Here is a 13,749-nt window from a genome sequence, read left to right on the forward strand (position 1 = left end):
GGGGTTTGGCTGCTGGTCAGGGGACACCTGGAGAGAGGGGCAGAAGAGCCACTGCCTGGACCTTGGTTTAGCACTGACTCATGCTGTGCTGCTGGACATACCCACTCAGGCCTCTTCCAAGGTGACATTAGGGCTCAGAGTCATTCCAGAGCAGCACTGTCCAGCAGACCTTCCTGCAATGATCAAACCGTCAACGGCTTCACTGCCCAATGTGGTAGCTGGCCACTCGGCAGGTGTGGCTACTGAGCACTGGAAATGTGGCCTGTCTGACTGGGGAATCAAATTTTCTTATTCTGATTACTTTAACTGTAAACTTAAGTAGCCACCCACGGCTAGTGGCTACTGTGTGGGAGAGTGCAGTTCTAGCGCCTCAGTCTCCCCAACTATAAAATGGGGCTAATAATAGAATCCAGCCTTCTGGGGTCACTATGAGATGACGCATATAAAGCCTGGTTTTTAACACGTGGTAAAATGAATATTAATAATTCTTATCCTCTATGGGGTCCTGGATCCCCTGGAGCATTGGATAAAACCATGGCCGTTACACCAGATCATACATGCGTGCGTACACATGCACAACTTTGCATCCAATATCAAGATGCTCCTACAGCTCCCAAGGCAGGTCAGGCACGCCTTTAGAAAACGAAAGTTTCTTCCAGCAGCAAAAATCTCCAAGACTCTGAGCGCACGTTGCCGACGTTTCTGTCCCTCCCCTCCCTGCCAGGCCCAGGCATCTCAGAGAACCTTTCCCAACACTCAAGCCAAGCACAGAGGCAGGGCTTGGAAAAATCCTCGATCATGGAGGGCAGGCCCAGGGCAAGGGCAACAGGATGGATTCTGTGAGCTCATCCCGGCAGCCGTCACCAGAGTTCCCAGAGAGGCCGGTGGCGTCAGGAGGGGGTGACTGGGTGGGAGGCGGCGGTGGTGGCTGCTGTGGCCACAAGGGGTGTGGGGTGGAGAGGGAGGCTGGATGGAACGCGCTATAATAGCGGCTTTGTGCTCTGCTTCCCAGCTCCCTGGGAACGCCAGGAAGATTATGAAACCCGGTGTCTTTGGAAATGCCAGGATATTAGCTGGAAAAAGAATAATACGAAAATAAAATAATGCTCGGGATGGAGACAGCAGACGATTAGCAGACGGAGCCAGGGCCTCCCGCTCCGTGGAAGGAGCCAGGCTTGGCCCCTGCAGAAGGTTTCAGGGAAAGGCTGCCTGTGCTAATGAGCAGACAGGGCCTGCCTTCCAACAAGACGTCTTCCAGAGGGGAGCTGGCAGGCAAGGCCCAGCTCGCTGGTGGACGTGTGGGTCAGGGAAAAGGTGGCAGGAGGCAAGGGGGCACCACAGACCTGGTCCAGAACTGTCAGATTACCAGCAAGTCTACCTGGCTTCCACCCACGGTCTTTCCCCAGCCCCTGCAAGGCCTGCCTCCCAACATCCTTCTTCAAGAAGCCTCCCCTCATTAGACACTGCCACTCTGGAATGACTCTTATTCTACCTCCAACACTTCAAAGACGCAGATTCTAGGGGTTTAGTTGCACTCACATGTGAACATCTCTCTTCTTGATCAGACAGGAGTTCCCCATGAGCCAGGCCTCCACCATCAGATCAGGGGATCATTAGAAGTAAAGACCACGTTTCCCCCACCAAGCAGCAAGGAGAACATGTCATCTTGCCATACCTCCCTCTCCAGGACCCTGGCCACACACCTCCCAGCAGGAATGCACATGCTCTGCCTCTCTCAGAAGGGCACCCAAGTAGGGGGCCAATGGGAGCCCCATCTTGATGAGGCACTTTGTACTTCACATCTGTGCCACTCCGAGATGGCCCCTGGACCAGCGGCATCAGCAGCATGTGGAGGCTTGTTAGACACAGAGATTCTCGGGGCCCACCAGACCCCGAATCAGAGTCTGCATTTTAACAGTATCCCCAGACGGTGCCTGCTTTTGCTAAGTCTGAGAAGTGCTTCGCTACATGCATCGTCATTCATCCTTAAAATGGCCCTGGGATTCAGTTACTTGCACGAGTGAGGTAACAGAGTTGCTAATGGCATGAGTGACCCGTCCACAGCTAGTAAGCAGGGAAAGCAGAATTCAAGCCACAGAGGCCTCACCCATCCCACCAATGAATCACCAGGCATCAGGGACCCGTGGGCAAAGACCAGCTCTCAGGACAGAAGCCGGGTCCTAGCCGGGTCCAGAAAATCCAACCACCTTCCCCAGGAGGCAGGGAGGACCTTAGCCCCATTGCTGTGCTGGGGCATCAGGACATCCCGGGACAAAGACAGCAGCTCGGCAGCGGGAGCCCAAACCATTCTGGGTCCCAGCAGGAAGACGGAAACGTGACTGTGGAGGGGGAGTGTGAGTGTGAAAGAGTGTGTGTGGGGGGGGTGTGCATATGATTGTGTATGTGTGAGTGTAAGAGAGTGTATGTCAGAATGTGTGTGTGTCTATGTGTTGGTGTGTATGAGTGTGTAGAGTGTGTTGGTGTGTGTGAGGGTATGTGTGTGATTGTGTACGTGTTAGTGTGAGAGAGTGGGGGCTGCATGAGAGTGGGTGTGTGTGTGTGTGTTGGTATATATGGGAGTCTGTAGAGTGTGTTGGTGTGTGTGAGGGTATGTGTGAGAGTGTGTGTAGGTGTTAGTGTGTATGGGTGTTAGTGTGTGGGGGTGTTGTATGAGTGTGTATGTGTGTGTTAGTGTGCTTATTGGTGTGTATGAATGTGTGGAGAGAGAGTGTGTTGGTGTGTGTGTTCGTGTAACAGAGTGTGTTGTGTATGAGTGGAAAGAGTGTGTGTGTTGGTGTGTATGAGTGTGTGTTGATGTGTGTGCTGGTGTGTAAGACAGTGTGTGAGTGTGTGTCACTCAGGTATAGAGTCTTCCAGACAGTCAAGTGGGCCTGTGGCCCTGTCCAAATGCCAGACACACCTAAACCTTCCAAAACTCTCTGGTCCTCCAGCTGCAGGTCTGTGGGATCCGCCCTCTGAAGCCATCGCCTCCCTTTCTGGTTCTCTCTGCCAGCCAAGCTGTCCCAGGACTCGGGGCTTTGCCACTTTGGTCTCTTCCATGTATCATAGGCAAGTCACAGGTGAATTACAATCCATCACCCGCCCATGGCTGCTGACTTCACGCCTAGTTTCAGTGATCCCTCAGGACAGTCTCTTCCACAAGAATAATACGCAGATCGGTCTCTCTGCTTCTGGGAAGTGCCCCCCTCATTCTCCCAGGCGCTGAGCCATGAAAGCTTGGCCTGGGTCCCCCAGCCTTGTCACTTTCTTCCTCCAGGCCCTAGCCAGCCCCAGGGCCCATCCACGCTTTGTCCACGTGTCTCCAGTCACCTCTTCCCCACTCCCGGCCCCCTCGGCTCCCCGCTCCAGCCTTCCTGCCCTGGGCCGCCTGGCAGGCAGCCGTCAGCTCTGTCTCCCTCACACAGCACTTCACCGTGTGTGTCAGCCTTGCCAGGGCCAACCGTGAACTCATCACAGCCCGCCCCACCCCACCCTGCGGCCTGGCAACCACAGGGTCCCCACTGTCCACCTCTGACCCTTCCCTCCCCAAACCCTGCAGTCCCACCTCCCTCCACCTCAGCCCCACGGCCTCACGCCAGGTGGTCACCTCTCCTGGATCTCTACGCAAGACTCCTGGGGTTTCCTGATGAGAGGCTCTGCCTCCCAAGCATCCTCCATGGCTGCTTGACTGATGGTCCTAAAGCCTAGCTCTGACCAGAGCACTCTTCTTGTCAACAACTCATACTGGCTCCCTACTGCTCTGGTCACCGTCTGGACCATCTGGAGCTCTTTGCCCAACATTGCTTTGGTTTTTGTTTTTTGTTTTTGTTTTCAGAAGCTGTCCCCAATCTGGTGGCACTGTCAATCACAGAGAAGGGGCATGGCCCATGCTGGCCAATCAGAACGCTCCATCCCTCACCCAGGTGCAGGAGCTGGCTGGGCACCACCAGGCTGAGCCGGTCAGTCATGCCGAAGACTTCACTGACATTACTGAGAAAGCAGCACTCAGGGGTCTCCAGCTGCATGGAAAACAGAGTGTGGCGCTGTGGGCTGGGCTACTTTATCTAGCAGGACTTTGCTGGCTGGAGGGATGATGTTGGCCTTTCGTCACCAGCAGCATCTTTGCTACCACACAGAGAGAGCCCGTGTGAGACAAGGCCAAGACAGGGGTGCGAGTCCTGGGGACACTGTGTGAACCTGTTTCCTGCCAGGCCTAACGCCTGCTTCACCTCTCGGGTTCTTCCCAGCTCTGTGAGCCCACAAACCACTTTTCTTCTCAGCCCCTTTGAGTGGAGCTCTGGCTGATGAAAACAGATCCTGATTACACAGGGTGCTTTCCTGGCCTTCTCAGACCTGGCCCTGACTCTGAGGCCTGCCAAGGTCTTTATACCCCACCCCTCAGCTAGAGCCGCAGGACCATCACCAGCCCCTGCCCAGTGCCCAGGCCAGGCCCTTTCTGACTCAAAGCAGAGGGGGCCACAGAACATCAGCCCCACCCCAGAAGGCTCCCCAGCTGCTCTGACCTGAGCAGCAATTCCATCCTATCCTGCCCCACCCTGGCGGGAAGACCAGTCCATAGCCCAGAGAGCCGGGAGCTCTGCTATCTCCCCTCAGCCTCCCCTTGACCTGGCCCCAGGACAAGGGAGGGGCTCTCTCCGAAGCCTATGGCAGGCTCCTCTGATGTCCTCAGGCCCCCAGAGAGCTTCCTCTCCTATACTGCCACTGCTGGGCCTTGCCCACCTTCGAGGCCTGAGACTGACAGAGCCTCCCCAGCCCACCCACTCCCTCTCAGGGCCACTGCTGGCTTCACCTCCCTGCCAGTGGCCAGCCCGACAGATCCTGAGCCACCCCACGGCACTCCTCCAGCCTTCAAAGCCAGGCTGTCCTACAGATAGGTGCCCAGCCTGACCCCAACCACACAGCTGGCTTCACATGGACACCCTCACGTGCCATGGGGCTTGCTCCCGAGGGCCCCAGCCCAAACCCCTAGGGAGGTGCCAATCCTGGCTGGATTTCAGAGGGAGCAGCTCCTTCCCCAGAGCAGCAGAGTGGGGACTGGCTGTGTGCCAGTACCGAGTGCTCGCTTAGACTGTCCCCGAGACACCTGCTCCTCTCTTTTGGGGAGCCCGTCACCCCGGCCCTGGAGAACCTTGAGCCTACCCCAGTTCCACTGGCTACAGAAAGCGCACCCTGGGCAGGAAAGTCATCCTGGGGCTCAGCTTCTAAGGCACACCTCTTCCCCAAAATTGCTGGGGATGCCCATGAGATGGTCTCTGCCTCAAGAGGATGCACATGCAACCAAGGACACTCTGGGGCCACAAGACCTCTCTCACTCCTCCCATGGGCCTCCTCGCCCATCTTCACACCAGCCAGCCAGGCACAGGCCAGCCAGACGGCCAAGGCCATCTTCCCCTTTGCTTTCATCTTGACACCTCAAAGTAGGAGCAGCAAGTGTTTCAGTGCCAAGGAAGGAGCTTTTTCATTTTAGAAGAACACCCAGACTGGGGCTGCTTTCCCCACATGCCACCCCACAGGTACTGACGCCAGGATGACCAGCCAGTGTTTCATCCAAAAGTCCTAACCTGGGGTCCCTGTGCCTCTCCCACATCAGCCCGAACAGCCCTGGGAAACCAAGATATACACTACCCAAGCCAGGACAAGTGCAGCCCCACATACCAGGGCCCCCTCAAGGGCAAACACAGCTGCAGGCCCCGTCTTCTCCAGTGGCTCCATGCGACGGCGCCAGCGGCGGCGGCGGAAGGCATCTGTCTTGCGGTACTCGAGGTGGAACTTCCAGCCAAAAAGAGAGGCGTACTCCCAGCCCTCGCCCTCTGCCTCCGCCTGCCTGTGCTGCACAAGAGAAGGGGCAGACTCAGAGGCCGGTGGGAAGGCTGGGGGAGTTCTGTGCTTGGCTCCACCTTTGCCTTCCTGTCTTCCATGACAACTCCCCGCCAGCTCCCACACTAGCGCCTTCCAGGTGGGAAAACCTGGGAGGGCCACCTAGAGGAGAGGGGCTTTCTGCAGCCACAGGAACCCCAGGTCAGAAAATTGGGAGGGGAGGCCAGGCATGGTGGCTCATGTCTGTAATCCCAGCTACCAGGGAGGCTGAAGCAGGAGAATTGCTTGAACCTGGGAGGTGGAGGTTGCAGTGAGCCGAGATTGCGCCACTGCACTCAAGCCTGGGTGACAGAATGAGACTCCATCTCAAAAGGAAAAGAAAAAAAGAAAAAGAAAAAGAAAAATCAGGAGGGGAGAGGAGGCTCCATGGGCTGCAGGAAGAACCAAACCACCAGAAAAGGAAGGTAGGCTGACGCAGTGACGAAAACACTGGGCTTTTAACTTGCTTATTTGTTTGAATTCTGGGTGGATTTCATGAATCCAAAGTTTTCTTGTCATTTCCTTTTTCATCTTCACATCCTGTAGTAGGTCTGCAGCTCAGAGGTAAAAGGAAGATCCTATTTCCCAACCACAGCCAATTTCACCCCTGGGAGCTAGACCCAACTCAGCTATGGAGGCACCCCTGTACCTCGTTCATGGGGTCCCTTTCCTGGGCCTGAAGGGAGTCCCGGGAGCCCCCTTGCCATTCAGCTCCTGGGAGAGGGTGACCTGGCACTGTTGTCAGACACCACCTCAGGTCTGGGCCAGGAGCACAGTGACAAGGGCCAGTCCTGGAGGCCAGCTGTGCCACTCTCCAGGAAGGATGCTGGCTGTGGGGTGGTGGGCAAGGCACATGAGCCTGGGCAGGCTTTGCCTCTGTCTGCTGGGTGCCCCTTCAGGGAGAAAGTTGAATCTGTCTGGTTCACAGCACCAGGAACAGCTGGTTGTCCAAAAGCCTTGCCCCTCCCTGGACCCAGCAAGAGTCCTCTCTAGGTTCTCTGCCCCCAAGGAGAAAGGAAGGAACCTAGGTCATGCCACAGGCTACTCCTGGACTAAGGGAGGTCTGGTTCTTGAGCCAAAATTCAAATGTGTGTTTAGGAAGGAAGATCATAGACCAAGAAGGTCCAGGACAGGCAGGCACAGAGGCTGTGCAGCGCACGGGCCCCTGTGTGACCCCGGAGCAAGTGCATGTGCTTGCGTGTGCTCATCCATGTGCACGATGGGCCTGACAGTATCCCGTGGCATCTGTGCTCAACTGTGGGCATGTGTGCTTGCATTGCATGAATGCCAACGGTGCCCACCCCAGCCCCCTCACCAGCCAATGTACATGTGTGGCGCACCCATCCCCAGCTGCCATCAGCATCGACAGCTCCCAGCTCCCAGAAGCCACCTGCTCCAGGGAACCCCCATGCTAAAGGAAACCCCCTCACTGAAGAGACAGGTATGTGCCCCAGCTCACCCCAGCAACCCCAAGCCTAGACAGATGGCTGAGAGGATACAAAGCCCAGCCCTGCCTCCAGGTGAGGATTCTGTGGTGTTCCGAGTTGTGCACTTCCCCAGGCCACAGCTCAGGCCACAGCTGACCTGCCTGAAGCTGCATCCTTGCTCCTCACACTCCCGAGGGCACTGCCCCAATAATGTGCAGCCAAATCCACGTCTTGCTTCTGCCTCCAGGAAACCCAGCCTAAGACACAGTCCCTGGGTGTCTTTCCATCTTCCAGGTTGGTGTGTGAACTTTGCATGTGACCTCCTGTAATCATGGGCATCTGAGTGTGTCTGTCTATAAGCATCTGTGTGTGTGCTGGGTGCAATCTGTGGGTGTGCTGGGTGTGATCTGTGCTGGGTGTGATTTCTGTGTGCTGGGTGTGATCTGTGGGTGTGCTGGGTGTGATCTATGCTGGTTGTGATCTGTGCATGTGCTGGGTGTGATCCGTGCTGGGTGTGATCTGTGTGTGCTGGGTGTGATGTGTGTGTGTGCTGGGTGTCATCTGTGCTGGGTGTGCTGGATGTAATCTGTGCTGGGTGTGCTGGGTGTGATCCGTGCTGGGTGTGATCTATGGGTGTGCTGGGTGTGATCTGTGCTGGGTATGATCTGTGGGTGTGCTGGGTATGATCTGTGGGTATGCTGGGTGTGATCTGTGTGTGTGCTGGGTGTGATCTGTGGGTGTGCTAGGTGTAATGTGTGTGTGCTGAGTGTGATCTGTGCTGGGTGTGCTGGATGTGATCCATGCTCGGTATGATCTGTGCATGTGCTGGGTGTGATCTGTGTGTGCTGGGTGTGAGCTGTGTGCTGGGTGTGATCTATGTGTGGTGGGTGTGATCTGTGCATGTGCTGGGTGTGATCTGTGTGTGTGCTGGGTGTGATCTGTGTGTGTGCTGGGTGTGAGCTGTGTGTGGTGGGTGTGATCTGTGCATGTGCTGGGTGTGATCTGTGTGTGTGCTGGGTGTGAGCTGTGTGTGCTGGGTGTGATCTGTGTGTGTGCTGGGTGTGATCTGTGTGTGCTGACTGATCTGTGCATGTGCTGGGTGTGATCTGTGGGTGTGCTGGGTGTGAGCTCTGCGTGTGCTGGGTGTGCTAGGTGTAATCTGTGTGTGCTGAGTGTGAACTGTGGGTGTGCTGCATGTGAACTGTGGGTGTGTTGGGTGTGATCTGTGTGTGCTGAGTGTGAACTGTGGGTGTGTTGGGTGTGATCTGTGTGTGTGCTGGGTGTGATCTTTGGGTGTGCTGGGTGTGATCTGTGCACGTGCTGGGTGTGATCTGTGTGTGTGCTGGGTGTAATCTGTGTGCTGGGTGTGATCTGTTTATGTGCTGAGTGTGATCTGTGGGTGTTCCCAGTGTGATCTGTGTGCTGGGTGTGATCTGTGTGTATGCTGGGTGTGATTTTTGGGTACACTGGGTGTGATCTGTGAGCACCTCCAGTGAGTCCCAGGTGTCTGTGCATGCTGTGTGCACACATGCATGTGTCTGTGTGCATGCAGGTCTGCATCTGTGCCTACTGGCCACCTGTGACCAGAGGCCTCACTCCCACCCACCACCTGCTGGCTCACCCTTTTCAGTGCTTCCATTTGGCTGAGATCCCTCCTGCGCAGGCGCACCCAGCGCCGCCGTCGGTGTGTGTAGTACATCTTCTCAGCAGGGACCCAGTGCTTCGGCTTCCGCTCCGGGGGTATGGTGATGCTATACTCCCAGCCTGGGGGAGGGGGAACTGGTCACTCATTGCTTGGCAGTTCCCCCCATCTCTCCTGGGACCATCTCTGAATTTGGGGCATGGTCACAGACTCTTGAGCGGCCACTGACTCTCGGTCCTAATTTGCAGCTTGGAGTGGGGGGGTGCCTTCAAGAAGCGTCCCTGGGTGAAATAGCCCAGTGAAGGGCCCTGGCATTCAGTCGTCCCCACCAGCATGGCTTGAGAGCTTGCCGGGGATGGAACTCGCCAGGTTCCACATGCTGCCCACCTTGCTCATCGACAGCCCGGTTGAGGTCTGTGGACCATTCCTCATCTTCCCACTTCCAGCCCAGTGGGCACTCAATGTCATCCTTGGGAAGCACCTTCTCCCCGTTCTAAGGACAAAACCGAACAGGCAAGCAATGAGAGGAGACAGACAGATGTGAGCAGGGAGGCAGAAAAGATGCAACTTGACAACATACGTCCTCCAAGTCCCAGACAGAAGGGCAGAGCCCCAGAGTCAGTGTCCTGCCACCACTGCACCCCACACTTTCCCTTTGGAAACCAAAGCATGAAGGCTCCGGAGGTAAGAGGGGGCAAAGAGAAACATGCCCCACTTGTTCCTGAGCACCAGGTGCCTCCAGAGACCAAATGTCTAGACCCCACCTGCCCCTGAGTGCCTGCTTTACCACATCGGTGTAGTTGTCACTCATGTAGATCCACTGGCCTCCAGGAAGCCGGGTCTGGTTCTCAAACACCTCTTCCACGAAGCTCAGGTGACCGGCGTCCATGTCATGGAGCAGACTGTGGAGGAGGGCTGGTCAGTCTCTGCTGGAGAGGCCCCCATCCATCTACCACCTCCTGGAGAGCACCCCTGCCTATGTCAGCCTCACCCCAACCAACAATGAGAGACATGGGGGGTGGGGAGGGAAGGGTGCAAGAGACCAAGGCAGACAGTGAAAAGGAGACCTAGGGACACTCCGAGATAATCGGGGACAAAAGAGCACATCACCCAAGATAAAGAGAAAAGGAGGCCAACTGAAGACAGCAAAAGGAGGATGGGCAGTCAAGGCTTGATGGATAGTTGTAAAAATATAAAGTTTTATCAAGTTGTACTCATAAGATTTGAGTGCTTGACTGTATAATATGTTATACTTCAATTTTTTTAAGTAAAAAAAAATTAAACACCACAGAGTTGAATGCCAACCAAACAGGAAAAGGAGAGGAGAGAGAGGCAAAGGCGGCAATAGACATGGAGAAGGACCACGTGGATCTGAGAGGGACTGACAGAGAAAGGACCACTCAGGGGATGTGTGAGCAGCCCAGACACAAGAAGGGTTCATGTGCAGAGGAGGTGATGGGCTTGTCCTGGGTGTCTTTGAGGATGGGGCCACACCCAATGGGCACCACACAGAACGAAGGCTTAAGAATAAAGGCCTGGGCCGGGCGCAGTGGCTCAAGCCTATAATCCCAGCACTTTGGGAGGCCGAGGCGGGTGGATCACCAGGTCAGGAGATCGAGACCATCCTGGCTAACACGGTGAAACCTCGTCTCTACTAAAAATACAAAAAAAATTAGCTGGGCATAGTGGCAGGCAGCTGTAGTCCCAGCTACTCAGGAGGCTGAGGCAGGAGAATGGCGTGAACCCAGGAGATGGAGGTTGCAGTGAGCCGAGATCGCGCCACTGCACTCCAGCCTGGGCGACCGAGCGAGACTCCGTCTCAAAAAAAAAAACAAGAGAGAATAAAGGCCTGGCAGGGCGTGGTGACTCAAGCCTGTAACCCCAGCACTTTGGGAATTCAAGGAGGGAGAATCACTTGAGCCCAGGAGTTCAAGACCAGCCTGGGCAACATAGTGAGACCCTGTCTCTACAAAAAAATTAAAAATTAGCCAGGCATGATGGCGCACGCCTGTGGTCCCAGCTACTCAGAAGGCAGGAGCAGGAGGGTCACCTGAGGCCAGGAGGTTGAGGCTGCAATGAGCTGCGATCATGCTACTGCACTCCAGCCTCCAGACAGAGTGAGACTCTGTCTCAAAAAAAAAAAATTTTTTTTAATGAAAAGAATAAAGGACTGTCTGACCATCCAAGCCCTTCTGGAAAGGATTGCTGCCTGGCGAGCCTCAGTCCTGGGAGAGTCCTGGGAAGTTCCTATGACCAGCGCAGGAGCAAGCAGAGGGATCAACAGACCCCAGCCTGCCTCCAAAAGGAGGGTGCAGTCCGTGGTGGGAAGCCTGGCCTGGCTCTCCCCAGCCCTCCCTGCCCACGACTCACGTCTTCTCTGGACACACGAACCAATCTCCAGCCCAGGTCCAGCCGGCCGAGGGGCGGAAGCTGTCCTTAGGTAGCTTGATCTTGCCCGTGACATCAGAAAACTTGGGGTAGGTGAGGCCCGTTGTGCCCCAGTTCCCAACCAGGGCCAACTTGGTCTCGTTCTCATACTGGAGGGCCAGGAAGAATGAGACGTGAGCAGGGGGCCAAGGCAGCTCCAGGGAGTGGGAGGCAGAGGTGGGGGCTGGCAGGTACTCACGGTTTCAGCAAAGACAGACAGCTTCCCCTCAGCAAACTGGTTGAACTCCTTCTCATCCACAGAGAGCCCAAACCACAGCTTGACTCGTATCTGCACTGGCATCCGGGCCCCAGGCACCTTCTCCATCGGATACTGGGTACCAGAGAAGGACAGAAACCCACAGTCCCCTTCAGGATCCGGATGTCCCAATGAGAGGCTGGGGAGGAGGAGTCCTCCAGGCCTGGGTAGACCAGGCTGACACCCTCACTGGGAGTGTCCCCTGTGGGAGCGCTTACCAGAATTGCATGGAAGGGGAGTGTACAATTAAGAAACGTCCACCCCACCCCCTACCCCTCACCAAGATTCCTCCCCATCAAAGGCAAAGGCTACATCATTCCCTCCTAGGAGCGCTCTGCAGAGAAGAACCATGTCTAGCCCAGGACCTCTCCTCTCCCCTTCTCCCACCACATCCTCGCTTCCATTTTCTTCTGGAACAGTGCTTGCCAATGGAACTTTCTGCTGTGATGAAAATGGTTTATATCTTCACCATCCAATATGGTAGTCAACTAGGTCTATGTAGCTACTGAGCACTTGAAATGTGACCAGTATGACTGGGGAGATAAAGTTTCATTTCATTTACTTTTAATTAATGTAAATTTAAATAGCCATCTGTGGCTACCATATTGGACAGCACAGTTCTAAAACTTGTCTCTAAAGGAGATACAATGATACAGATCTGGAAAGAGAAGAAATTAAAGCCTCCCCCTCCATGTTTAGTATTTTATTTCTTTGGTTAGTGTATCATCTAATATCCCTACCCTTTCAAGTGATTATCAGCATGTCAACCACTATTCACTGGTCTTCAACTGCTTTTTATCCTGAAACTTTCAGAAGCTCTGCCAAATGGAACAACCACAACAACCCAACATGAAACAAAAATTATTCTCCACAATTACTTCACCATTTGATTGAAATCAAAGGTCAGACATGGCCTGAGGAGCAGAAGCTCCTGCTCTTAAAATTCACATTGTCCCCTAGAGGAGGCAACATATTAAGTACCCAGGCCTAGTGTCATGAGCTCAGAGCAGTATAGCCAAGTGAGAAAAGGGGTGGGTTCAGAAGATGAAAGGGCAGCTGAGGTAAGGGGTCCCACGCTGGTCAGGGAGGCCTGGATCCCTGGAGGGAGAGCCCAGGGCAGGTAGGAGGCTCAGGAAGGGGCAGAGGACATGCCAAGGCTAGGGCCACCTCACGCTTCCCTCCTGCAGACACAGCCCCCCTTCTTTTGGTTCATCTTCAATGAAGCCTGTAGGAGCCCCTGAGTCCACGTGTCATGCCCCGGGGAAACCTCTCCATGGCTGTTCGCTTCGGCTGTCCTCTCCCCCGGGTGGTTAACTGCCTTTACCCTCCAAACCACCAGCCCCAGGGAGATGGCAGGAATGCCTGACCCCCACTTCCCCCATCCACCCCCGGCTCTCTCCCCTGTCCTCCCCCAGACGGGGCCAGCCTGCCGGACCCAAAATAGCAACAGCAAATAAAGAAATGTCTAGTTTGGGGCTCCTCTCTCTCTCTGCTGGTGCTCATTTTTTCCAACTTTGGTTTAAGTTAAGAAACACCAATGTTTTCTTGGTCTCTGCTTGCTGCCAACATTTTTGTAGAGCTTGCTCAGGAGCTACTGGCGGGGCTCATAAACTCAGTGGGGAAGACTTCGAGAAACAATTCTATATCTTTTTTTTTTTTTTTTTTTTTTTTTTTTGCTTGAAACCAGGGAAAATTTTCAGTTTGCATTTCCCTGAGGCTACATGGCCAAGAGGTCAGAACCTGGAGCTCATCCCCTCCCAGCAAGTCCACCAGGCACAATTCAGCAGCACCCCCCGCCCTGCCCGCGCCACTCTCGCAGACAGCCTTCCCCGGTCAGCCCCATTCAGATATGGCCACTCCTTGACTTCCTTTCCTTTCTGCCCTACCAGGCCAGGAACTGGCTTAGGAGGTAGACTCTCAGAGGTTAGGCTCTGACAAGCACAGGAGGTTAGAATCTAATGGGAAACATGCCCCAGGTGGCATGTGAGCAGGTGGATGGGGGCAGCCTGCTGCCCAACACACACACACAGACACACTCACACAACTGTGTGCAGACATCTACTATCCCTGGCCTTGAGGTGGCCTCCAGTCATGGCACGCATAGAGCAGGGGAGCTCCCC

The 13,749-nt window shown here is 55.0% G+C and overlaps 1 protein-coding gene across 16 annotated transcripts in view; it reads right to left on the reverse strand.

The window, feature by feature from the left end:
• Positions 1–13,749, reverse strand: part of DYSF (dysferlin) — a 231,031-nt gene that overhangs the window by 105,782 nt on the left and 111,500 nt on the right. For all 16 annotated transcript variants that reach the window (XM_004029397.5, XM_004029399.5, XM_004029398.5 and 13 more), the window contains 6 exons: positions 11,573–11,704; positions 11,317–11,483; positions 9,734–9,848; positions 9,334–9,439; positions 8,926–9,068; positions 5,677–5,850 (listed from right to left, as the gene is read on the reverse strand). In XM_004029397.5, the coding sequence (XP_004029446.5) occupies positions 5,677–5,850; positions 8,926–9,068; positions 9,334–9,439; positions 9,734–9,848; positions 11,317–11,483; positions 11,573–11,704 (837 nt within the window). The remainder of the gene's footprint in view (positions 1–5,676; positions 5,851–8,925; positions 9,069–9,333; positions 9,440–9,733; positions 9,849–11,316; positions 11,484–11,572; positions 11,705–13,749) is intronic.

Source organism: Gorilla gorilla, chromosome 12, assembly GCF_029281585.2.
Source record: "Gorilla gorilla gorilla isolate KB3781 chromosome 12, NHGRI_mGorGor1-v2.1_pri, whole genome shotgun sequence".
Lineage (NCBI taxonomy): Eukaryota > Metazoa > Chordata > Mammalia > Primates > Hominidae > Gorilla > Gorilla gorilla.